The sequence below is a fragment of the Vigna umbellata genome, chromosome 1 (genome assembly GCF_029865625.1).
Source record: "Vigna umbellata cultivar VRB3 chromosome 1, Vumbellata_1.0, whole genome shotgun sequence".
In the NCBI taxonomy this organism is placed as follows: domain Eukaryota; kingdom Viridiplantae; phylum Streptophyta; class Magnoliopsida; order Fabales; family Fabaceae; genus Vigna; species Vigna umbellata.
This window is the reverse complement of record NC_142165.1, coordinates 24873295-24899969: the sequence shown is the minus strand read 5'-3', so window position 1 is coordinate 24899969 and position 26675 is coordinate 24873295. Positions and strand designations below refer to the sequence as shown.

General features: G+C 35.9%; 2 protein-coding genes across 2 annotated transcripts; both read left to right on the top strand.

The window, feature by feature from the left end:
- The first annotated feature begins 422 nt into the window (after positions 1–422).
- On the top strand, positions 423–8376 carry LOC124842245 (S-adenosyl-L-methionine-dependent methyltransferases superfamily protein). The gene is made up of 9 exons (XM_047318689.2): positions 423–1235; positions 2557–2706; positions 2782–3052; positions 5918–6028; positions 6232–6391; positions 6670–6927; positions 7071–7193; positions 7471–7548; positions 7626–8376. Exons 1-9 carry the CDS (start codon positions 618–620, stop codon positions 7828–7830), a joined length of 1974 nt encoding a protein of 657 aa, XP_047174645.2. The 5' UTR covers positions 423–617; the 3' UTR covers positions 7831–8376.
- A 6198-nt stretch (positions 8377–14574) lies between these two features.
- Positions 14575–26427, top strand: LOC124842239 (uncharacterized). Its single transcript, XM_047318682.2, has 6 exons — positions 14575–14728; positions 15062–16001; positions 21199–21531; positions 23773–23862; positions 23992–24036; positions 25216–26427. Exons 2-6 carry the CDS (start codon positions 15174–15176, stop codon positions 26125–26127), a joined length of 2208 nt encoding a protein of 735 aa, XP_047174638.2. The 5' UTR covers positions 14575–14728; positions 15062–15173; the 3' UTR covers positions 26128–26427.
- The last annotated feature ends 248 nt before the right edge of the window (positions 26428–26675 follow it).

Below are 26675 nucleotides of genomic sequence, written 5' to 3'. Positions count from 1 at the left end.
TTTAGGTTGAATTTATTTTAATTTACAAAATAAATTTAATAAATATTTAACTCTGGATTGAAAATTTTCAAATAAACTTGATTTAGTTAATAATTTTAAATTCATTCTATCTGGATTAAATCTAAATTAAATTTTAATCAAATTCAAAAGTATTCATCACACAAAAACTAGATTTGTTTTACAAACTAACAAACAATATAACACGAATCATGATGGAACCTAATAAATTATGCAGGATAACACAGTAAAAGAGTTTTTCTATTCTGAGTTACACCTTCAATATTCTGAATTTCAAAATGGATAATATATCGTGTACAGTAATTGAATTTTAAATATGATATATAAACATCCTGAAGCTTGAAGAATTAAATTTTACGTATATTTTTCATTCCTCCTCTCAGTTTTGGATTCTGAGGGAGAGTATCTTTTTCACCCACTCACTGATCCTATTTGTCACCATTTCTTGCGTCCAACACGACACAATAACAACACAAACACGCTATCTAATTAACTAAAGCATGTTCTCACTGATTCTCGTACCAATCTCATTTCTGATCTTAACTCCGAAGTGAGATCCACACTTTCGTCTGTTCATCTCGTTCACACACTCAAACCAAATGAAGTCCCTATGGTCCATGGATTTTCTCAAAACCTCTTCATTTGTTAGAGTCACCGCTCTCACACTCTTCGCCCTCACCCTCTTTCTCTTCCTCTTCACGCATTTCTCCCCCACCTCTTACTCTTCCTTCGCCTTCTCCTCTTCTGCCGCCGTCGATGCACCCTCGCCGGAGCAGCCACCACCTCCTCCTCCTCCTCCTCCGCCGACTCCGCTGGCGATGGCGCCTCATCTTCCGGAGCCGAAAGTGTTTCGTGATCCGCCGTTACCGCCGGTGGAGCGAATGGGGGTGTTGGACGGGAACGGCGTGATGACGGAGGATTTCAGAGTGGGGGAGTTAGATCCGGGTTTGGAGGAGGAAGGGCAAAACGGCAGCGTTTCTGTAAAGGAGAGTAGTGGTGTGAGGGAAAAAGTGGAGAAGTATAAGGTGTGTGATGTGAGGATGGTGGATTATGTGCCGTGTTTGGATAATGAGGAAGTGTTGAAGAAGTTGGAAGGGAGCGTGAGAGGGGAGAAGTACGAGCGGCATTGCCCCCAAGAAGGGATGGGCCTCAACTGTCTGGTGCCGCCTCCCAAGGGTTACCGGCGGCCCGTACTTTGGCCCAAAAGCAGAGACGAGGTACTTGCTCTGTAAGTTTTTTTGTTTCTTTGTGAAAGGTTGGTTTTCTGTCTTCTTTCTTTGGGTGGTTAGTGAGATGCATTTGGGTTTTGGTGTGTAGTGGTTTTGATGAAATGACTCATTAGTTAGCACGCTTTTTTGCATGAATGATCATTAGCCAGGACAGCTCGCAAACATGTTTAGTTTTTGTTTTACGTGAAAGGGTGTTTTGTCTGATGTCGCTGGTGAATTTGAGGAGGGTGGCCAAAGTACAGGTCGCCAACATGTTCAATTTTTGTTTCATGTGAAAGGTTGTTTTGTGTTCTCTAGGTGGTGAAGTTGAGGAGGGGTGTTTGATTGTGGCTTTGGTGAGTGGTGATATTTGAAAGAGTTAATTACTTAGCACACTGGACATGGATGGCCATTGAGAACTTGTGAGCTCATTCTAGGATAATATGTGCTCGTTCTAGGAGAATTCCAAGTGCTATCTATACGAGTTAAGGATTAAGGTGGAAGGTTTTAGTCAGAAGGTATACTAATGTACCCGTCTTAGTGATTTTCTATATAAAAATTAGAATGTATATATTAATTGTTTAACCCATGAACTTAATAGTGGGATCATTTTTTGAAATGAAAAAAATGCACGATTTTTTTTTAGATGCTTGTGTATTAACGAGAAGCTAAAATGAATGAGCAGGAGATGAACAGTGATCAAATGGTGGCAGGTGATAGAAATTTAACTGATAGGGATCGTTGAATTTGAATTTGTTTTAATCTGAACCTTTACATCAGGATAATCTAGAAAAGAAAATTTTATCATCTAGAGTCTTAAGCACCAATAAGAAGAATGTATTAAATGATTTTTTTAGTTATGTGAAGAGTGAGAGAGGGAGACCAAGGACTTTGGAAGAAATTGTTATGAGTAATATTGGAAGTCCCATATCAGACTAAAGATAAGACTAAGTGTAAATCTTATCTTATAAACTTTTTGTGGGGTTGAATTAGGCTTAAAGTTCACTTCTTAACAAGTAATCTTATGGTAAATAATATTCTTAAGAATTTGGTTTTTAACTGAGTCCAATAGTAATGTGTGACCCATGAGCCAATCTAACCTAGTAGGATACGACTTTTGTTGTTAGTCTTTGGTATTTGAAGTTTGATTTTATTTTAATTAGATGGTGGGAACTGAATCTGATATTTTATTCAAAATTTACTTAATTTTTTCTTAATTTTGTTAATCTTGATTTATAAAACTCTTGAACTTTAAATTTTGTATCATCTCACACTTTTCAATTGGTTTGAATTGGGAAAAAAGGGGTTGTTAACATGTGTTTATTTACAGGTTTGGTTTAGTAATGTACCCCATACACGTTTGGTTGAGGATAAAGGTGGGCAAAATTGGATATCAATAAAGAATGATAAATTTGTTTTTCCTGGTGGTGGAACTCAATTTATACATGGTGCAGATAAATACCTGGATCAGATTTCTGAGGTAAGTCTCTTATTTAAATTTGTTCTGATTTTTGTTGCTAACATATTGAGAGCACTTTTGAAATTGAATGTGCAGATGGTTCCTGACATTTCATTTGGTAAAAACACCAGAGTTGCATTAGACGTTGGTTGTGGAGTGGCAAGTTTTGGTGCCTTTTTGATGCAACGTAATGTGACCACTTTTTCAATAGCTCCAAAAGATGTTCATGAAAATCAGATTCAATTTGCACTTGAGCGAGGTGTGCCTGCCATGGCAGCAGTATTTGCTACACACCGTTTATTATTCCCAAGTCAGGCATTTGATCTCATCCATTGTTCAAGATGCAGAATTAATTGGACTCGTGATGGTACTTCCTCTCTATTTAAGCCTTTGATCTCTCATTGTTCACCTTCTAACTATTCTATGGTTTTTTAAAGTTTATATGAAACATGAAACACATAGTACCTTGGGACTGAAACAGTTCTTTGCAGATAGAGGCTTGTGCTGGGTTAAATAATGCCATCTTGTAACATGATGGCTACGAGGGATGCCATTTTTTGTTTGTGTTCATAAGGGTAATAGAGGATTGTGGCCGGGCTTAATATCAATACGGGTGGCATCATGTAATAGAGGATTGTGGTGCTTGTGGAGTAGGCCACAGGGTGTGGGAAAGACATGTTGAAATTCATTGAGGGTTATGGGGGCAGGATTGGTGGTAGAGAGGGGTGAGGGAGAAACTATGTTATGGTCAATGTGATGATAAGTGTTAAGAAGTGGATTTTAAATCTAACTCAACCCCACAAAACTGATTTATAAGGTAAGGTTTGTATCTACATATATACTCTAAATTGGCCTTATCTCTAGTCGATGTAGGACTTCCAACACACCCCTCACACCGAGGTATATACATCTCGTGCGTGGGACTAGACATTAATGGGTGGTCCGATAACAAGTGGAATGATATGCCCAATAAACACAAATCTTGCTAGGAAAGACTCTAACCAAGCTCTGATACCATTTTAAGAAGTAAACTTTAAGCCTAATTCAACCATACAAAGCTAGCTTGTAAGGTGAGGTTTGCACCCACATATATATTCTAAATTAACCTTATTTCTAATTGATGTGCGACTTTCAACAATAATCAAGCAAGTGTAGAGATGCAATGGAGTCTATGTGTAGAAGTGATAGATTTGGTGGAAAGATGTTATTGTGCAGTGGTGAGATGTAGATCCAAAAAGGGTAAAATGAGAGTTGTAATGGGTAAAAAGAAAGAATAGGGAGTGGAAAAATCATCTCTCATGGGGCCTAAGGTTGTAACCAATCCATGCCTAGCACCACATCAACCCCTTCAATAGGGATAAGGTAAAAAGGGATGAAGGAGTGTGATTGAATAGATATTGTGCCTTAGGGGCAGCCATAACCAAAAAGGGTGTGATTGAATAGAGCATTCAATATGTCTTCATTGCCAACCATAACCGAGAGGCGTATGGTGAACAATTGCAAGAGAGAAGCTCATCAGGGTAGTAGGGTATTATGAGAACTATCAATGTCTACCAAGATTGTGATCGGTAAGTTTGCTATTTGACCTTGAAACTTGAAAGTGTGAGAAGAATGTGTGTCATTGATGACTTGAAAGGATTAGTTGAAAAGAAGCAGACCATGGATTTCATTGATGATAGGGAGGTTTGGGCTGGGGCTTGTGTTTGGTGGGTGGTTATAATAAAATGGCTGGTTGTATATTTTTGACCCAGATAGAACTTTTCGTCATAGTTGAAACATATGCTAGCTGCTCATTGTTCTTGAACTTTAGCATGGATGAATTTTTTTATGGGTATGGATGAAGCAACGGAAGTAATGGATTGGGCTTGGATGGGGCTAGTACTTTTCGTCATAGTTGAAACATACTAGCTGCTCAGTGTTCTTGAAGTTCGACATGGATGAATTTTATGGGTATGGATGAAGCAATGGAAGTAGTGGATTGGGCTTGGATGAGGCTAGTTGGAGGTAAAAGGTGTTGAGATGGTTATGGGAGGGACAATGTCGATCATGAGTATTTAGGTTTTGAATGTTGGATTTTGGACTCAACTAATTTAGTGAGATCAAGCACTTGATAGATACATGTGGGTTGCAGGATGACTAGCTCTCAACAAATCTTGGGTATAAGGCCGGAAATAAAACAGCTAAGGGTCGTTTTCAGAGTGAACTAAATTACTCTGTTGTATAGTTTTTCAAAAGTGGCTTGGCAATCAGAGACTGAACCATGTTGGCACAGCTTGAAGCTTGATGGTTAGTAGAAGGGCCAAAACATAACTCCAAAGCCCTAGCTAAAGTTGGCCAATCAACCAACTTGTGATTTTGGTACATCCATTTAAACCCAGCCTTAAGCATCTTACATGAAAAAAGCAGCCATGTGGAGGCAGAATTCCCAAGGGATTTGTTAAAAATTAAAGTACTAGTTAGCTTGAAACAACCAATCTAAAGGGTCCGTGCCCTCAAATGGGAGTAGTTGGATTGGAGCTTGGGGAAATGAAAAGGGCAGGATGGGGTAGGTGGGAAAGATGCATGGGTTTGGGAAGTAGTTGTAGTATTGGGCAGTTGTATAGACCTACTTGAGAAGGGTTTGAACTAGATGATGACTTTGAGGTTTGCAAAGGCATGGTTATGGATTAGCTCATGGCTTTGTGGTCGGTGGCATGAGAGGTGGGAACAAGGTTTGACTCATTTTTAAATTCTAAGGAAGTTTGTTGAGCTTCCATGGTATTTTGAAGTATGGTATGGGGAGTTTCATTAAAATCACGAACAAATGTGAATTCGGTCTATAGAGCAGCTAATTTTTTCAAGATAATCTAGAGGGTTTTTTCCACGTCTCTGGTGGGTTTGGGAGGCATTGAGGTGGGCAATGAAAACACCAATTTGATACGAAGTGCGCAGTAGGTTAAGGAAAACATAAAATATCAAATTTATTAAAATTCTTAAAAGAGAAATACATGACAGCTGATTGTAGATAGCGCACTATCATTTGCTATTTTTGATCAGCAATGTGACTAAAACAATTTATGTAAGTATTTGAGCTACCCTATGGAATGAATTGTTCTCAGAAAAAGATGTATCCAAGGTTAAACATATTGACTTAATAAACTTGAGAAATTTTTTTATGAAAGTTGGATCACAATTATGCTTAAGGCTTTAGTTCTTTGTACTGATATTCTATTTTTACATGGCTTTAATGGAGATGGAATTTTTCTTCTTGAGGCCAACAGGCTCCTGAGAGCAGGTGGCTACTTTGTCTGGGCAGCACAGCCTGTTTACAAACATGAAGAGGCCCTTCAAGAGCAATGGAAAGGTAGCTCATAATTTCTGTGTTTACCTAACAGAAGTAATATTTTTCAATGGGTAATGGGTTGATAGATACTTAAATGTTGAGGATCAACTATTTTCTCAATCCATTCTTTCTGTAATCAACATGATATGGTATAAATGACCTAGATCTTCATATATTGACATTGGATATTTAGTTTTAAACCCAATGGTCTTTGGACTGAACAGAGATGGAGAACTTGACAACTAACATTTGTTGGGAACTTGTACGAAAGGAGGGTTATATTGCTATATGGCAGAAGCCTATGAACAATAATTGCTACCTTAGTCGAGACATGGCTGAGCATCCTCCATTATGTGAGTCCAATGACGATCCAGATAATGTTTGGTATGACACTGTATATATTGTTTAATCCTGCCATATATCTCTGATTTGTGGTTGTCATTATTACTTGAACTGGAATGTAGAAAATAGGAGTCAGTGATATCAAGATTGATTGTCATTCCAAGAAAGTTTACCGAAAGTTATAATGAAGAAATTGTTGCAACTTTGGCTTTCTATAGGATTCATACCGTAAAAGTTTAACTGGTCAATTAGAATTATATGCCTGCATTTCTTTACAATCACAAAATCAGTACTTATGATTGCCACAAAACAATTTGCAGGTATGTCAACCTTAAGGCTTGCATCACTGAATTACCTAGTAATGGATTTGGAGCAAATGTTACAGAGTGGCCTTTGCGTCTCCATGAACCACCAAAAAGGCTCCAAAGCATCCAATTGGATGCCATTGTATCCAGAGATGAACTTTTCAGGGCTGATACAAAATATTGGTTTGAAATAATAGAAAGTTACGTTCGGGCTTTCCGTTGGAAGGAGTATAACCTGAGAAATGTAATGGACATGAGGGCAGGATTTGGAGGGTATGGGAGTATTACTTTTCTTGTTATCTTTATCTCATTTTTTTGTGACATTTTCCAGTTATTTGACTTCTATAGAATGTTTGTCTGACCTTGCTATTATCGCAGTGTGTATTATGACATTACTTTTACTCTGATAACTGCAGGGTTGCTGCTGCACTGCTTGATCTCCGTATTGACTGTTGGGTTATGAATGTTGTCCCTGTTAGTGGATTCAATACCTTGCCTGTTATATATGACCGTGGGCTGATAGGAGTTGTGCATGATTGGTACGTGATTTTTGTCTTTACACTATGAAAGTTGATATTTAATGTGCTTTTATGTCTTATCTAAGTGAGTTGAGCTCACCGAGAATTTGGAGGCATTTGAGTATAACAAGCAAGTAATCACATACTGGCAGAATGAGATCTAAACTAGAAGAGATAAACAAATCTATAGCATCAGTTTATTTATTTATTCTACTTTTGAAATCAGTTGCCAGATATTTTCATGTGTCTCTTTTCATTTTCTTAATTTTTACTGAGGAGGGAATTTCTGCCTTGATAGGTGTGAACCATTTGACACCTACCCTAGAACATATGATCTGCTGCATGCAGCAGGTCTTTTCTCTGTTGAAAAGAAGAGGTGTGTATGAGACACTGTACTTTTTTCTTTATAGACATTTCCCATTATTAGTGTTTGATAAACTAATTGTTTCTCAGGAAAAAGTGTAACATCTCAAGCATTATGCTTGAGATGGATCGGATACTAAGACCAGGAGGGCGTGTATATATACGTGACACCACATTCATTATTGGTGAACTTGAAGAAATTGCAACTGCATTGGGATGGTCAAGTTCCCTAAATGATGTCGGAGAGGGTCCCTATTCAAGTTGGAAGATATTAAGGTCTGAGAAACCATTCTGAGTTGGTCAATTGTGTCAGCAACATTTTTGAAGAAATGTTTGTAAATTGGCTCATGCAACCGGAACATGACACTCCACCTGATATCTCATTCTGTTGCAAAATGTGGACAAGACTAACCCCGTTCATGTAATTTTCTAAGAAAATTATCTATTTGCCAAAAGTGGTAGCCTTCAGTGTTGGATCCCTACTAACAGTTTTCTTCTAAACACTTCACACACAAAAAAGAAGAATATTTGTCTTGTATCAATCACTACAGTATTGGTCATATGTTTAGGAAATAATTTTGTGTAATTAATCTTCGTGTGATGTAAGCTCAAGTTAGTGTAGACTAGACCAGATGCTTGAAAGTTGTTTATTATGTGACAGAAAAGCTTCACCTGTAATGTTCTCTGTTCCCTCACTCTCACATGCTAGGGTTTGATAGTGTTTGTTGTTTTGACAAGATGACTGTTAAGAGTAATGAACTTGTTAGAAACGATCTCTATACTGTACTATTGTATCTTTTATTTATTTATTCCAGATACAATAAATTATTTTATTCGTACTCTTCGACTATTCGTTTATCTGTATGATGTGTTATTCCATCAACTAGGAATACTTGCATATCTTCTCAGTTTTCTGATAATGGCTGAATGTTCTAAATCATAAGTAGACACTGATAACATCACTGTGTTTTGGCACACCTTATTGTTATTTTGGATTAAATGTAGATGTTTCATATTTTTGTGATTCCATGTTCAGTTTTATGTTTGTCTTTGGATTAATGGAAAAGATCACATAAAGTAGAACAAAATGTTATATAGTATTATATTTCACTGCTTAGATTATCTTGAATTGAAAGGAATTGAAATTGCCTTGGACAGAATCAATTCAATTATATATAAAATATTCTTTTTTTCCCTTTCCCCATATTCGTGAGCTAGCATTCAATGAATGAAATTATCAGGAGCCAGTGCCATTTTTCTCCTCGACTAAAGACCTTTTACCTTAGACCAAACAAAGTTATCTTACCTTTCATGCCTCTCATAAACCTTTCCAAATTGACTCTCATAACCTTACCCACCTATGACTAGGGCCAAGTGGATGAAAAAACATTTATTGAGGTTCCTCGTTGAACATGGTGCATGTTTGTATCTAGGCATGTATGTATCTTGAGGCGATGTTTTCTATGAGATTGTAATTGGAGTTTTTGTTTACTAAGACACCACTACTAGTTGAGTTTGTCAACATATAAAAGGATTGCAATAGAAATTGATCACTGACAGTGCGGTGTGGATAGCCACAATTTCTTGAATATATCTCAGTATTCAATAAGTGTTTATATCTAAGTTTGATGTCACACATGTCTTTTATGACTGAAACAGCGCTGGATGTAGGGAAAAAAATTCTCCAGGAACAATCTCTTTAAATTGTTTCAACTAGTTATAAAATTGAGAGGAAGGTGGTACAACCAATCCTTAGCACTATAATGGAAAAGTCTTTAGTCTATCATGTTTGTCAGGAACATTAGGAGGTGCCATAACCTTTAAATCTATGCAACAAATGAATTAGATGTTTTGTAAGTACAAATGGAACAATATAGAACGGTTGATGGTTAGCAACCAGCTCAATAAGTTCCTTAGGAGTTCTATTGTTGCCCATGATTGTAGAATCATAAGGCAAATCAAAATATAAAATGTAATAGAGGTACTGATAGTATTTCTCCTGACTAGGTTGGGCTAATGCTAAAAAGCTATGGAGGTGGTGAGATGGAACATGGGGTGTGGAGTTTGATGGATTAGGAGAAGACTCATGGTATTGGTGCTTGAATGGTGATGGAGTGGTGTTTGATGGTGTTAAAAAAGAGGTTAGGTGAATCTTTTTAGCTAGGTTGGGTCAAAACTAGAAGAACAAGCTATGGTGATGGGGAAAATGGTGAGATAGTGCGAAATTTGGTGGATTGAGGGGAAGAAGGCTTACGACCTTGGTTCTTGGATGGTGATATAGTGGTCTTTGATCGTGCTCTTAGAGAGGTTAGACCAACTCTAAAAGAAGGTAGCTAAAGGAGACCACATGTGATGTTCTAGCCTTTGGTGACCTAAGATGAATAGTATGACAAAAAAATGGTTGCATAACATTACTCAAATTCAAAGATGAATACAAGAGTAAGAGACACATCTATTTATAGGATAAGGGTGTCTCCAAATTGTAGAAGCAAAACCTTTTGAGAAGGATTTGACCTCAAATCTAGAGGCTCTTCATCTTCCTCCAAATCTCCTACAAAAAGGGTTAGATCACACACATTGAATGTGGCACTTCCCCTTTGTTTTGGAAATCTCAAATGAAGCCAAACTCAATCTCCTTTAAAAATCACTTCCCTTTTTCCTTTGTTATTGTGCTTATTGTATCTCTCAGTTTGGTGTTGTATATGAGACTTCACCTTCTCATGCATTTTCTTCACAAATTTGAACCTAGATACCTTCCTTCTAAATGAACTCACTAGGATTTAAGAGGGTATGAGGACTAAAGGATCAAAAGAATTGAAGCCATACACAACCTCAAAGGAAGACATCTTGGTGGTCTTGTGAAAGCCCTTATTATATGCGAACTTAATATGGGAAAGGTACTCATCCCAAGGTTTGTGGTTGCCTTTAAGAATTACTCTCAACATGGTACCCAAAGATCTATTCACAACCTCGGTTTGACCATCCGTTTGGGGATGATTAGAGGTTGAGAAATGAAGCTTGGTTTGTAGCCTTGACCAAATAGTTCTCCAAAAGTGACTTAGGAACTTAGTATCTCTATTTGATACAATGGTCTTTGACACGTCATGTACCTTTACCATATCTCTAAAGAAGTGTTTAACTATGAAGCTAGCATCATCTACCTTGTGGCATAAAATAAAATGAGCCATCTTGCTAAATCTATCCACGATCACAAAGATTGAATGAAATCCCTTTTGTGTTTTGAGTAGACCAAGGATAAAATACATGTTAATGTCTTCCCATAGGGATGAAGAAATGAGGAGGGAAGTGAACAAGCCATGAGGCATGGTCTTGGCCTTGGTTTGTGAGCATCCAATGCATTTATGACAATGCCTTTGAACATCTTTTCTCATGTGTGGCCAATAAAATCTTTCTTGAAAAATGCTAAGAGTTTTGTCCACTCCAAAATGACCCATGAGACCTCCCTCATGTGATTCATTGATGAGGAGTTTCTTACGGGAATCTTGAGGCACACATAATTTACCCTCTTTGAACAAGTATCCCTTGGACATATAGAATTCCCATTAAACCCTCTTTTGACAAAGATGGAGGAGTAGAAATCATATTGTTCATATATTTCACCCATGCGTTCAAAGCCAAGAATTTTGGAATCCAAGTTTAGAGAAAATGTTGCGCCTCCTAGAAAGTACGTCAGTTACAACATTTAGTTTTCCCTTCTTATATTTGATCACATAGGAAAATTATTTTAAGTATTCCATCCATCTTGCATTTTTTTGTTCAACTTGTGTTGTCCCCTCAAATATTTAAGTGACTCATGGTCACTATATATGACAAACTCTTTGGAGACTAGATATTGCTCCCAAGTTTGAAGGGACCTTTATAATGGCATACAACTTTTTGTCACAAGTGTGATAGTTAAGAGTGGAACCATTGATTTTTTCACTAAATAGGCAATGTGGTGCCCCTTTTGTAACAAGACTCCACCTATTCCCACACCACTAAGCTTGCATCACATTCTATCTCAAATGTTTTTGAAAAGTTTGAAAGACCTAAAATTTGTGCATTGGTGAGTTTTTCCTTGAGTTGCTTGAAAGCCAATTCTTGTCTCTCTTCCCACTCAAATTTCACATCCTTTTTCACCAACTCATTGAATGGTGATGCTATGCTTGAGAAGTTAGGTAAAAATCTTCTATAGAAGGAGGCATATAGGTACAAATCTCCTAACTCCTAGAATAAAAATTAGTACTTATTGTCTTTGGAAAACTTTGAGAAAATAGGGCACTAATGCCACTCTTTAACATCAAATGCCAAGATTTTGAGCTGCTGGAAAGAGCTCAAAATACACAAAACAGAGAGCAAAATTACAGCTACACGAAATTTTCCACACTAGTGGTAATGGTCAAATGCACAACACTTTTGGTACTTTGCTAGGCTTTTTTGATACTTCTTTTGTAGCATTTCTGATAAGGTTTTAACTCTTCTTTTTTCACTTCTTTTAAGTGCAAAACAAGACCACTACACATCCAAAATAGATTTGATATTTTGATTTTGAAAGCTCAAAAAATAAAAAATACAAAGTAGAAAAAACCTACTAGAATCAAAAGTAGAATTTGAAACTCAACAAGACATAAGGGAATTTTTTTTATGAACTTACCAATGATCTAATGATGCCTCTATTTATAGGCTAAGGGTGTCTCCAAATTGTAGAAGCAAAAACCTAAAAACTCAAACTTGGCTAGCTTGGAGAACAAGGTGAAAATCCTCTCCATTAGGAGGAGGACATGCGGCAAAAATCCTTTCTATTAGAAAGAGGACATGTGGCGATTACCTATAGAAAATCCTCTCTAATGTGAGAGTGACACATGACCACTAACACATAAGTGAGATACACACTCCCTTGCTCACCAAGATAACTTGAAAAGTGTTAACCCCCTTAGTGAACAAGTTGAGGCTTCTACTTGGTTTAACATTGGGCCTTGGCCCTTTGTTGACTTAAGTGGTCAAAATCCCTATTCTTCTCGGTCAAAAATACATGGCCCAAAAATAAATCCTACACTACTAGACCCATAATACAAAACTCAAAATAAATCCTAGACTACTTGGCCAAAAATACAAGGCTAAAAAATAATTCCTACTCTAAAAGCTCCATGATGGCCTAAAAGATAGAGTCTAGACCCATCTTCCACAAACTACTTCAACTCCTCTTGAAAGTGTTTGATCATGACTAGGGGATATACCATCAGATACAAAGTATAAAAGTAGAAAATGTACACTATCAAAATGACTATTTATTGAATGAGTGAAATGTTTTTTATGATATCCATGGAAGGTTTTATCAATCTTAGAATCAAAGAACGTAATGGATAAGGTACATAGATAGTAGGAAGACACCACAATATTTCAAAGACTAGCCATATGAACTATGTGCTAAAAATACTAAAAAAGTAGGTGAAAAAAAAAATAGTAATAATACACTTTTTGTGGTTTGAAGAACCTTTAACTTGTTTTGAATATTAACAATCAATGGTAATTTTTTACCTCGACACAAATCCTATTTAAGTCTTTTTTGGAGTTTTTGTACACAAAGTTATGTCAATTTGAAAATTTAAGTGTGACACTAATTTATATGTTGTGCTCTACACCAAATTTAGCAAATCTAATGTCTAAACCTTTCATTTCATTCATTTGCCAACAACACCAAAGTTATAAAAAAAGTCAACCATGTGAATGTTGCACCAACAATCTCAACTAAAGATAACTTATATTTGATAGTTTTGTATGTACTATTAATAAGCAAAACAATGCTAAATGCCTTCAATGATTTTATTGAATCATGGTATGTCAAATAACATTTATCATAATTTCCAATGTCTCATCAAACCTATTTTAATAAATATACATGTCACGCGACCATAATTATTGACTTTTACATTTTAACTTATCTTTGATATACATATTTTATATTGTACATTCACTTGATTAATCTTCTTCAAAGTCCATAAAATGATTTTGGATTTCACCAAACTTTTAGTCATGTTAACAATATGAATTTTTCATTAGTTTTTCATTTGCTAACTCATAATTATGATATCCATAAAGTAACTTCACAATTCATCTTCTACCATTATTCATTATTTTGTCATGCAATTTAAATGGATAATCACATCATCCAATTTTAGTTATAATCAATTGTAAATTACTTTTGTAATGTATATATTTTTGTAATGTATAGTTAATTAATGGATTTTTCAAATAAATCATCTCATAAACCAAACAAATCATGATTACTACAAACATAAGCATCATTATTCTCATAATAAAATTTATTGCTTTCTAGAACATGTAATCCAAAAGTTAAAAAATTAACTTCTAGATTAGATAATGCAAAAGTTAAAATACAAAAATAAATACAAAAATATAATTAATTCTACATTATTTAAGAACCAAACATATTTCCACATTAATCAATATGGAAGAGTGTATGACAATTTGAAAGTTTATTTTGTTTTCAGATTATAAAAGTTAAATTTTGAAAGTAGGAATAGTTCTCTCTGAACTGTGCAATCCGAAACTAAATTATAACTATGAATCATAAAATCTAGAATTTTACAGCAACTAAGTTGAACTTGAAATTACTGTGGATGACTCCATCTAAAAGACTTTCTAATTATTTTAAAAATATCTGAAAAACTAGTTCTACCTTTCTTATTGTTCGGAATGCTTTGATGAAAAGAACCTCAAAGGAGTTGGTTAAGTTCAGCTTTCACATTTTATAACACTCTTGCTAAATCCAATGTAAAAAGTAAGAGATCATATGTAAGGACACTAATCTAGAGCATCCATGAATGTTTTGGAGGTTAAACAAGTTATAGAACAAAAATGACAAATTAAAAATTGAAAAAGAAGGTGTGGGAGGAAAATCTGAAAGTAAATTAGCTTTCTGTGAATTTTTAACGGGCTTTCTCAAAGCCCAACCCCAACCAGAGCCACGTGGCTCTTGGAACTATATTAATTTTTTTTGTAAGGAAAGGACGGAGAAAAGAAATGACCGGGGAAAGAAAGACTGTTGTGTTTAAATAAAACAAGAAGGATAAGAGAGAAGCACCTTCTTCTTCTTTGTAACAACAATTTCACACTCAATTTCTTCCAATTCGCGTTAGTTAACCCACTTGCTCTAATCCCCTCTCTGCACTGTAAGCGCTTCTTCCTCCTCTTCAATTTTCGCTCGCTGTTTCCGTTTCCGCTTTTGGTATTCAATTCTTAAATGTTAAATGAATAGTACAAGCTTTTTGGGGTGCTTTTGTTTTTCACTTTTTTTTGGATGTTTACTGAATTTTGTGCCATGAAAGCGTGTCGGTATTTTGTTTGTGTTAGTTGTTTTTTAGCTTTCGTTTCTGCTTTCGCTGCATTTACCTTAGTGGTTGAAGTTGAGGTGGCTGTTTTGTTGGTTTATATGGGTTTTCGGAATGGAGTGCGTGTATTTTAAATTGCGTTGTGTTGGTGACTTTGGTGTTTATGGTTTTCAGCGTTGTTGATCGGTGAAGTTGGTGAGAGACAAATCTTGAAGAGTTTTGGATCTGTTTCCGGGGAAACCCTAGTTTTCTGCCGTGAGTATTTGGAAATTGGGATTCTGTGGAAATGCAAGCTGAGGATGGAACTAGCAATGGTGATAAGTGGGCTGTGTTGGGTAGGAGGTCAGACTCTGAAGATAGAGATTACGGGGGTAGAAATCTAGGTAGAAACAATGTTGCTGGAGGTGAAGAAGATCGGGGCTTGAAGGATGAATCTTTAAAGGATGGGGTTGTGGTTGAAGGTGAAGAAGTTCGGGGTTTGAAGAAGGAATCTGTTGATAGTAGGGTGACGAGTAAAGGTGGGAATGGTATTGCTGAAGGTGAAGAAGTGCGGGTCTTGAAGCGTGAAGCTATAAATAATGGGGTGACGCACGAAGGAGGAAATGGTGTTGCAAATAGGAAAGAAGTTTTGGGTTTGAAGAATGGAACTGTAAATACCGGGTTAACAGTTGTGGGGGTCAATGGTGTTGCTGAAGGTGAAGAAAAAGTTCAGGACTTGAGTAATGAAACTGTAAATAATGGAATGGTACTTGAGGTTGGAAATGGTGTTGCTGAAAGCGAAGAGGTTTTGGGCTCAAAGAAGGAAGTTATAAATAATGGAGTGGCAATTGCTGATGGGAATGTTGTTGCTTACAGTGGAGAAGATCTGGGCTCAAAGGATGAAGCTGTAAACAATGAGGTGGCAATTGCAGATGGGAGTGGTGTTACTCCAGTTGAACATGATCGCTTGAAGAATGAAACTGTAGATCATGTAGAAGTACTTACAAATGGATTTGGTGTTGTAGAAGGGAAGTCTGGTGCAGTTGAATGTTTTCGAACATATAAGAGGCGCAAGCATGTAAAATGTGCTTCAGAATTTAAAGTTCAGGAGAACAGCAGAAAGCATTTGGAAGTGGTAAGTTACCTGCTCGACCAGTTTTTCCCTACTGCTTTTACAACATGTGTGCCTTTGATGGTTCTATATTGTCATCACTCCGTACAAGATGTTTCATGTGTCATGCATGTCATATTATAAAATTGTTAGAGGTGGTGATAGCTGGTAGATTGTTAGGTTTATGTTAAAAAGAGGTCAATCACCTTTTTTTCTTTTTTTTTGGTAAGATACAAACGTGCCTATTACTTGTAGTTATGGAATAATTTGCAGGAGTGCTGATATTCAGGGGTATATGGATTGGATTGGACTTGTAATTATAAAAATGTTTTAGTTAACTAGTTTGAAAAATATGACTATGGAGAGATATTATCCTTCCTTGGTTAATTATGGATGATTTACTCTGGCTATATTTGGGTTGATGTAGTACGGTGGTTGTTTCTTTAGCTGCTCCCTAAGGCATTTGTTCTAACATACGATATTAGGTTTCTGGTCTTTGGTTTCTTGCTGTGGCTTTGAAGTATATAGTAGTGAGTATTTGTAGAAGATTTATTAAGCTCAGTGATGCATTAGAAAAACGTAAAGTAGAATGCTAGTGTTAGTAGAAGAAATATTGAATACTGCTAATCATTTTGTCTCTGTGCTCTTTAGTCTTAATTTGCTAATGCTTCAAAGATATGGAGTTACTTGGACACAAACACAGATAGGATCTAAGTTCAATAAGTATGCTAAATGTTAGTAAGAATAACCTAAGTAACCCATCATGAGCTGCATTTGATTATTAGGTGTGTTACTTATTGTTAAATTTGTGAATTTAAGAACAAAAATGATGAGGAGAACATCTTCACATGACAAAATCTGGGGATCATTTCTCTTATACGTTTTAGATATTGTGCATTGGAGCAGCTATGGCTGGTTAAAATTTTATTACGTCCAAAGTGGAAGTGTACTCAGTTCAAACACAAGGGAAAAATGTATTTTGGTTGTGGATCATACTTGATAGTTTTATTTATGACAAAAGAGAACTAATTGGCAAAGTCAATGTTTGACATTGCTATTGTGCAAAGATCAAATCCTCATGCATGTACACTGTTGAATGAAGAATAATTATGTATAAAAGTAAAGCTGAGTTGCAACCTATGTTCTGTATTTTTTGTAAACTCTAGGAAAGAGAGAAACATTAAGTTGAAACCATGTGCTTTTTAGACAACACAGGAGTTCTATTTATATTGAGAAAAAAGAATTAGTACAATAAATAGAGGAGATTTGATATCCTCTAGTAATAAATATACGATACAGGAATAATAAAAAAGGTTCCTAGTAAAACAGATAATCTGGATATTCTTCATTATATAGGGGATCAATTCCGTATTTCTAAAATTTTAACACCCCCCTTCAACTAGAGCATATATGTTGTATGTTCCCGAGTTACTACAAATATAGTGAATCTTGGTCCTCTTAGAGACTTGGTGAATATGTCAACCAACTATTCAATAGAGTTGACAAATCTAGTAGTCCAGTATCCAGACTCCAATTTTTCTCTTTTGCAATGAGAATCCATCATAATATGTTTGGTTCTCTCATGAAAGATAAGATTAGGGCAATGTGTAATGTTGCTAGATTGTCACATTCAAGGTGCATTTGGGAATTTTCATCAAATTTGAGCTCTTTGAGAAGATGTTTTAAGCCATATGAGCTCAAAAGTGACTAATGTCATTGCCCAATATTCTGCTTCTAAACTTGAGCTTACCACAACATTTTTGGTTCTTACTTTTCTGCAATATTAAATTACCTTAAACAAAATCACAATTGATTTACCAGCTAGAAGGGAACTAACTCCCAAGTACCACTACTTTGAAGGGCACACATCTTATTAACCGTCACTTATCACCACTCTTGGTGAGATAAAGCTTCACCTAGAGACCTGGAATGGAAATAGAAGATAATAAGGACAAATAAGTATAATATATGGTGGGAAAAGGATGATAGTTGTGGTTTGCGCAGTGGGGAGAAGGGTTATGGGTAAAACATGTACCTATTTGAATAGTAATTGGTCAATCATTTTAGAGAATATTAGATTCGGTACAAAAGATAGTGTTGAGGAAAGATTGAGCTCAACCTCTGTTATATCATTATTTGTCCAAGATGGATTTCGTACTAGAATTTCAATAGGCCATGAACAATATTGATATACTTCAAGAGGTGCTGGAGAAACATCCTCGAGTTACAACAGAGTCATCTAGTGATGATGAAAGAAGATCGACGTGGTGGGAAAGTGACTGTATATGTCGCCATTGGAATGAACAATTGTATTATATCGAACAAACTCAAAGAAAGAGATTTAGTAGACACGAAATACCTTTTGAAGATTAGGATAGAAACATTGATACTCATTATGAGAGTAATGATATTCTATGAAGACACATTGAACGACCAAGGAGGAAGTTTATCTTGACTAAGTGAGTTTATGCACAAAACATGTGTTACTAGAAATAGCTGGAGGAAGTCTATGAATGAGTAAAAAGAAGAGAGCAGGGTGCCCAATCATTAAGACAATCAATGGCATCCGATTAATATGGTAACATACTATAACGACGACATCCACCCTAAATTATGAGAAAGATGAATATGAAGAAGTGTTTGAGTATAGTTTCAATTATATGTTTGTTTTGTCATTCATATTTTGTTGAGGAGTATAAGGACATGAAGTTATGTAAATGATACCATTAGATGGCATGAATTGTTGGAATTGGATACTAGAGGACTCTACTATCTTGACACTAGATTGTCAATGTAATGTCTTGTTTAGCAACCCCATCTCCTAAGCTTTTACATGATTGCTCGGGTAATCCACATTTATCAAAATTGAAAAGTATGATTCCCAAACATAGCAAACTCCAAAACCATATTTGGAATACATATCAATTAGGAAAGTATGAATGTGAGTCATGTCAATTAGGAAAAGTATTCGGTCTTTTTTACCAAAAAAGAATTGAAAGAAGATGCAACTTTGTATTCTCTATAGTTTATTTTACCATTTGGGGTCCAAGCCGAACTCATCCTTTGGGTTTTGTTATTTTGTAATTTTTGTTGATGAATGTTCTCATTGTACCTAGGTTTACTTAATGAAGGATTTGTCTGAACTTTTAAATAACCGTCTGTCCTTGGTAAAACTAAAAACTAATTTGTCAAGATCTTAAGGGGTGATAATGCCAAAGAATACCCTTGTAGTTTTTCCACTAATGCACATGGCGTTTTACACCAATCTACTCGTCCTTATACTCCTCATCAAAATAGTATAGTAGAGAAAAAGAATAAACACTTAGTTGAAATCACTTATACCTTGTTGCTTGGTGGTGTCAATGTACTTGTCCATCACTCCTGTTATGCCATTCTTATTGCCTAATTAGACACAATAAAGTTGCATATTCCATTGAATATTCCTTGAGTCTTTGGTTGTGTTTTGTCATGATGTGTCTTCAGGTTTGGACAAACCCAGCGTGAGCTATCAAATGTGTCTTTTTAGAATATTTTTGTCTTCAAAAAAGGTGTTAGTGTTATTCCCTAACACCAAAAGATATTACATGTCTGCAAGTGTCACCTTTTTGGATGAAACTCCTTCCTTCTCTTCCTCCATGGAAGGTGTTAACTTTTTCCATAGGGTCTTGCCTATTCTTTAGTGGAGCCCTTTGTATATCCTATTCCTAACACTGTAGTTTCTCCCAATTATCCAAATTCCTCTCATTAGCCCAATTCACATGGACCATCACCTCCTTTTATCACTTACCAATGACGAACTCAAATGATTGGTCCAATACCTCATGGTGTGTCCTTTTCATCATGTCCTTTACCATTGTTGTCCTATACTACATCTAATAATGAAGATTCTAGATGGCCTATTTCCATTCGGAAATGTATTCGCTCTACATGCAATCCTCATCCTGTTTACAATTTTCTAAGCTATCTTTGTTTGAGCCCTTTCTATTCTTTTTTCTCCTCTATATCTTTCATTACCATTCCTAAAAATGTGAAGGAGATACTTTATAATTTTGGATGGTGACAAACCATGATTGTTAAATACATGCTCTTGAACATAATGGCACATGAGACTTGGCTCCTCTATCACTTGGACAGAAGGTTGTTGGTCATCGTTGGGTTTATGCCATTAAAGTTGGGCCAAATGGTGTAATTGATCGCCTTAAAAATAGATTGGTTGCCAAAGGGTATACTCAAATCTATGGTCTTGATTATTGTGATACTTTTTCTTCCCTACCTAAAATGACTATTGTTTGCCTCTTTGTCATGACAATTATATGCCATTGGCCTCTCCATCAATTACATATCCAAAATGTTTTCCTTCATGGTGATTTAAAAGAGGAGATTTACATGACACTTGACTATCATTTTATTCAAGCGAAGATATTATCCAGAGAAGTTTGTACCAAGATGTTGGATCGGTTGAAAATTTACTATATGATATACCTATCTTTCTAGGTTGATTTTGCTCTTTCCTATACTCGTTGTATTAGAACTCTATCAATATAAATATGTTAAGATATGAGAGGAGTGTTCAATCTCTCTCAAACTCTCAAATAGTCTCTTTTATTTCTCAACTGGTGAGATAGAGGATATGGGAAGAAAGCGTGATAGATTCTTTTCCTTTTTTTAATCTTACATTATAATAATTTGCTTCATTGCAAATAATTAGTCCAGCCAAGGGGTTAAATTTGTCAGCTCATTACTTTATTTGAATTGCATTATATTTTGACAGTTACTATTATAGTAGTATTTGTATTTAATGTGGGAATAAGAAGAGAGAAAATTTTTCTGTAATCGAGATTTGTGCTTCACACTATAGCAATTTATGACTCTGGCCTCTGTCCAGACATGACTTCAAGCGCACTAAACACTCCTGGTTCTTTCTGCAAAGTTGTTTTTGAACTTTTCACGCTATATACTTTATTCTTTCTGCAAAACTGTGATTTAATTGTAGGCAAGACTTAAATAGATTATTTACTTGACCATTGGGGGAGTGTCGTACTAAAGCATTTATATCATTCATTAATCAATGATAATGGTGGTATGGAGTGGTGTATATGAGATGCACTTATGGTTCATCCTAAAATTAGTTGTGCCACTACAATGACTGTTGATCAGTTAGAAGTTCACTTGCTTACAGGACATGTTCCTTCAGTTTTACTTTTCTCATTTTTTTCTGCAGGAAACTCTTAAAATTGACAGTAATGGTCAAGAACGCTCTTTGGATTTAGATTGTTTGCTTTACAGATTACAGAGTGAAGCTAATGGGCAAGAAAATGCTGTGCATAATGGATTTTGTACTGAGCCTGATGGCCATGGTGCAACTGAAAGGTGTCAGCGATTGTTCTGCGATATCTTAGCCTCCGAAGAGTTCAGTTCATTATGTAAAGTACTGCTTGAAAATTTCCAAGAAATGAAACCTGAAACTATATTTGACTTTAGCCTGATAAACTCAAGGATGAAGGAACAAGCTTATGAGCAAACACCTACACTTTTCTTATCTGATCTTCAACAGGTAATTTATAACAGCTTGCCTCTCGTTACAACTTTTACGAAGCTATGATTTCTCTTGAAAATTTGTAAAATTTAGGTAACTGAATATGTGCTTTAATTGAGTGCCATGATGATGATGTGCTTGTTCTTGTTCTTTTCTTTTTGGTGAAAACATTGCTCTTAGTTTTAGATCTCTAGAATCTTTTAACAACTTCTAATAGAACACTTAATATCCTACTAACAAGATATGTTTGCTTTATTGGAATCCATATGACTTTTTGCTGAATTGAGAAACACACATGTGTAACTAATTTCTAGAACCCATTGAGTTCCAAAACCATGCCATGATCATAGAGTCTTCTTCATCCCACGACTTGAATGTAGGATAATCTTTTGGGGCATCATTGGTTAAATGGATAGCCTTTCCTTTTGTTTTCAAGATGGTCTTAATGAGTTGAGACGGGTTTAGATAATTTTTTTCATTCCATTGAAAGGCTAAATGATAATTCTACTGCATTGTGGGGGGCTTGTCTCCATTTTCCATTTCGCCATTACAATTATGTGCAATTAAGGAACAAAAAAAAATGACAAGTGAACTAGACAAAGATGCAAGATGCACAATATTGGATGTATGAGATTGTGAAGCAATGAAGGTTGGATAAACCGGTGTTATCAAATTTCGGCCATGGTGGAAACCAGTAACGTGTTTCCAAGCTGCCGCCACAATAAGGCAGTGGCGAATCGGATTTTTCGTGGCAGCCCATAGTGGCCGCTTTGTGCATATCGGCTGGCAAATGCAGAACGGCAATGCCGGAAAAAAAGGAGTGGAGAAAGAAGAAGATGGAGAGACCAGCGGGACCAACAGGAGAAGAAACAAAGCGGCGGCACAATATTCTTGAAGAAGAGAAACCTAAACAGCAAGGATATATTTATTTTTTAGGGTTTAAAACACATTGAATGGATCAGGCCCAAAAACATTTAATTTAACCTAATAGGCACACCTGGACAACAAGGTAAAACAGGTTTAACCACATGGTAAAAAAGATTTAAAACACATGGTAAAAAAGTAGGCCAGGTCCAATAAAATTCAATTTAACCTAATAGACACACAACTACCCTCTCTCTCATTCTCCTTCAGCCTCCCTTTACCCTTTCTGTTAGTGTCACACAGCCAATGACCAGGACAGCTCAAGAACATCCCACAAAATAGTTTCTCTCTTATTCTGTCTCATTGAATTTATGTGATATATATACATACATATATGCGTATTTTGGATAATTTTTGAAACAAGCACAACCTTTTCTAGGAAACAAACCCCTGAGATTGCAGGATTGATATGCTAGTAATAAAACCAAGATACATAATTAAACTAGTAGGAATAAAATCTAAAACTTCCTAAAATATCTCAGCAGTTGTTTGAGCAAGACCTGGCAACAACAGCTTGTTTCTTAGACCACCCAGAGATGAGATTTGATATAAGAAAAATGACAGCTTAGGAGGTGGACCTGCGATCATTACGATCTGTAGCCTAATCTGTATCACCAAAAGCTTGTAAGGGAACAGGAGAGGCAGATGTCATAATATGAAGACCATGTAAAATACTAACTATCATATTATTCATGCACCAGTAAAAAGTACTACTTATCATACTACTTAAGATGAAGACCATGTAAAATACTACCTGTAATATCAAATCCGAATTCTAAAATGGTTTAAGAGCCTGCTCTAGATCTGTTATTGGGCCACCTATCATATTATTCATGCACCAGTGTTTAGCTGGGGCTGGAGGTTGATGTATTTCTAGTGTTTCACTAACTGGTCATAAGGCCAATGTAGTGTATACCAATAGGGACAAGCTGGTTTTGTTAATGAGTTAGGCTTAACTTCAAATTATTAGAATACAATACATGTAGTGTGAAGGTTCATCCATGATTCCTTGGCCTATATTTGATATACACCCAAATCAGATATAATCAGATTGTCAAGAGCTAATTAATGACTGCCGACAAACTTGTCTAATTTTGCAAAAAAAGGATAGTTCCTAAAAATGTTATCAACTACTATATTTCCTAAGATGAATAAATTATTTTAAATCCTATATCAACATGATTGCATCAGAGCCATCCATCATCTTTGCCTAATCAGAACTGTCCACAATCTTCAGGGTATTTCTTTACAGTGTTTGTAAATTTCTAGCCCGAGTAGGTAACAGGAGAATTTAATTTCTTATTTTACATGACTTGGCCTTGTTGATATTCTTAGGTTTGGCAGAAGCTTCAAAATACTGGCCATCAGATTGTTGCTATAGCCAGGAGCCTCTCCAACTTGTCAAAAGCTTCCTTCTGTGAGCGGGTAAAGAAAACTCTTGTTAATTATTTTCCAGTTCCATAATATTTTCATTGCTTCCGAATTTTATTCACTTTTAGCTGGGTTACGTCTTTTTCTTGTTGTTTATAAATAATTTCTTTTCTATGTTGTCAGGTTGTGATTTCAACGCCCAGATCCTTCGAAGACGGAAAACAAGTGGTAAGAGTGTCTATTTTATTCTGATATTTCATGTGCTGATCATGCATATATCTGGATCGAGTTTAAAAAATCTGATGTTTAGATAAATTGACTTGAAAGCACCTTGGATCTAGTAATCAGAAAAAGTTTGCGCACATTCCAAATCCTCTCACACTTCTGCCACTATTCTATGCACATGTACAGGAGAGTATTATTTTTACCTTGATATGTAAGTTGCATTGTATTGTAAGATTCAGTAATGAAATAAAAATACATGTATATGCCCTGGTGTTTTTTAAAACAAAATGAAAGACGAACCATGTTTCAGTTTTTTGTGTAAAAACATGACATAAAATTATGAAGCAAACCCCAAGCAGTCTTTTTAAGTGACAGAAGTTTCTCTGTGTACTATATAATGCAAACTTCAAATTCCAATGAGGCTGTTTTTAACTTTGGCTTGCTGGTTTCACTTTTCACCATTAGTAATAAAGAAACAAGTTGCAAGCCTTCTAGCTACTGAAAGAGACCAATGCTGTCTATTATGGTGACCAAGACACATGCTGTTGATTGTTAATCAATTCTAATTGGAAGCACTAGAGCTTAGACAAATAATGACTGTCTTTTTTGTTCACTTTTGTCTTGGCTATATCATATTCATCGTTGTAGCATCAATTTCTGTTGCATTATTCTGCATGATCAAAGACCAAAGGTTCCTCTATTATCTTCTATCTTTTCTATTTGATTTTCTCTTAAAAACTAAATGAATGTAGAATGAGTTCTGGTTGTTTAGTATGACCAGAATTTATCGCTTATCAGCCCTATGGTAACCACCCAATTTGACTTGGCAATTTCTTAGGTGAAATGCTTGGTAATGAAAAGATTAATCCCTATATATTGAAAATTTTCCCTACCTTTAAAATGTTATTTTCCTCTGGTTGATAGATACGATAAGTGTAGTTAATTTTTCCTCTGGTGTCTAAATTTTGCTGTTATCAGAACACACTGGTGACTTGTTTGATTTTTTAGACCTATGTGTTTAAGTATCTTCCTAGGTTTTGCAAGTCTAACTATTCATGGTGCATGGATTGTTTATGCTGTTCAATCAGAGTACCAAATGCACTTCACTTGATTTGAAATTTTCCTTGAGATATATTAAAACGGTGTTGATTTTTATGTTTTGTCAAATGGCTGTGTAACCAGGAATCAATCTCTCACATGAAGCCGGAGCGGAGAGTAGAATGTGTTACATTAAAAATTGGCAGTTGCAGGCATTGTGGAGACAAAGCAGAAGGTGTAGACTGTTTGGTTTGTGATTCATGTGAAGAGATGTATCATCTGTCTTGTATTGAGCCTGCTGTAGAAGAAATACCCCCTAAAAGCTGGTTCTGTGCCAATTGTACTGCCAGTGGAATTGGATGTCAACATGAGAACTGTGTGGTGTGTGAACGGTTGAATGTCCCAAAGAAACTGGACGACAATGACGGCAAGGAAATCATCCCTACAAAAGAGGAAAAACTGAATGAATTGGAGGAGAATTCAATCTGTACTTGTGATGGGATTCCAGTTTCCGCTGGGCCGAGACATCTATCTGTCTGCAAAATTTGTAAAATAGTGGTGCAGCGTGGAAAAATAAAAATCTGTGGTCACTTATTTTGCCCCAGTAAGTACTACCATGTAAGGTGTTTGTCTAGTAAGCAGCTTAGGACTTACGGTCACTGTTGGTATTGCCCTTCTTGTATATGCCAAGTCTGCTTCACTGACAAAGATGATGATAAGATTGTTCTCTGTGATGGCTGTGATCATGCATACCATATGTACTGTTTGAAACCTCCGCTGAATTTGATTCCTGTGGGGAAATGGTTCTGCATAAAATGTGATGCAGGGATACTAGCAATACGCAAGGCAAGAAAGGCATACGAGAGCAAGAAAGGGAAAATTGGACAGAAGGATTTAAAGCCAAATGAAGACATTGACAAGAAATGGAACAGAAAACGTGAACGGGAATCTGATAAAGTTGGAGGAATGGAGATGCTTATAACTGCAGCAAATACTCTGAATTCTGAAGAGAAAATGAATGCAATCCAGATTGAGTCAGAGAGAACATTAAAATAAGGGCGTATGTGCTAACTGCTAATACCTAATGTTTTCTATTTCCTGCATTTGTTTTAGATAACTGATTTTGTTAGGCTGTAAAACTACGATAGATTTTTGCTGACTTTTGGATACATGCCGTTTTTGGTGAGAAAGGATTTTAGAGGCCAAAGAGCATAGAGCATCAATAGAAACTGTGATACATGAAGTCTTGGTCCTTTTGCAGGTCGTATAGCATTGTAATATATGTGATTGATATGAAAATTAATTGGCTACTTTGCTCCATGCAGAATATAATGTTCTGATTGTCATGTTTTGGAACCGGATGTTCTTTAAATTAGTGTCTAGGTCCGGTGTGTTGATAATCAAGAGGGGGGTGTGTTTTATCCGTTTACATTTCAATGTTTCAATAACAATTTCGTACAAGCCATGAACAGCAGTTTACATTTGATGCCTGATTCAATGAATAGTTTTGGGGGTGTTTGAAAGAGTTTCTTCCACATTCAACTTAGTTTGCAAAAACTGGTTTCTTCAACTCTAAATTTAGTTAACCAAAAGTATACTTTTTT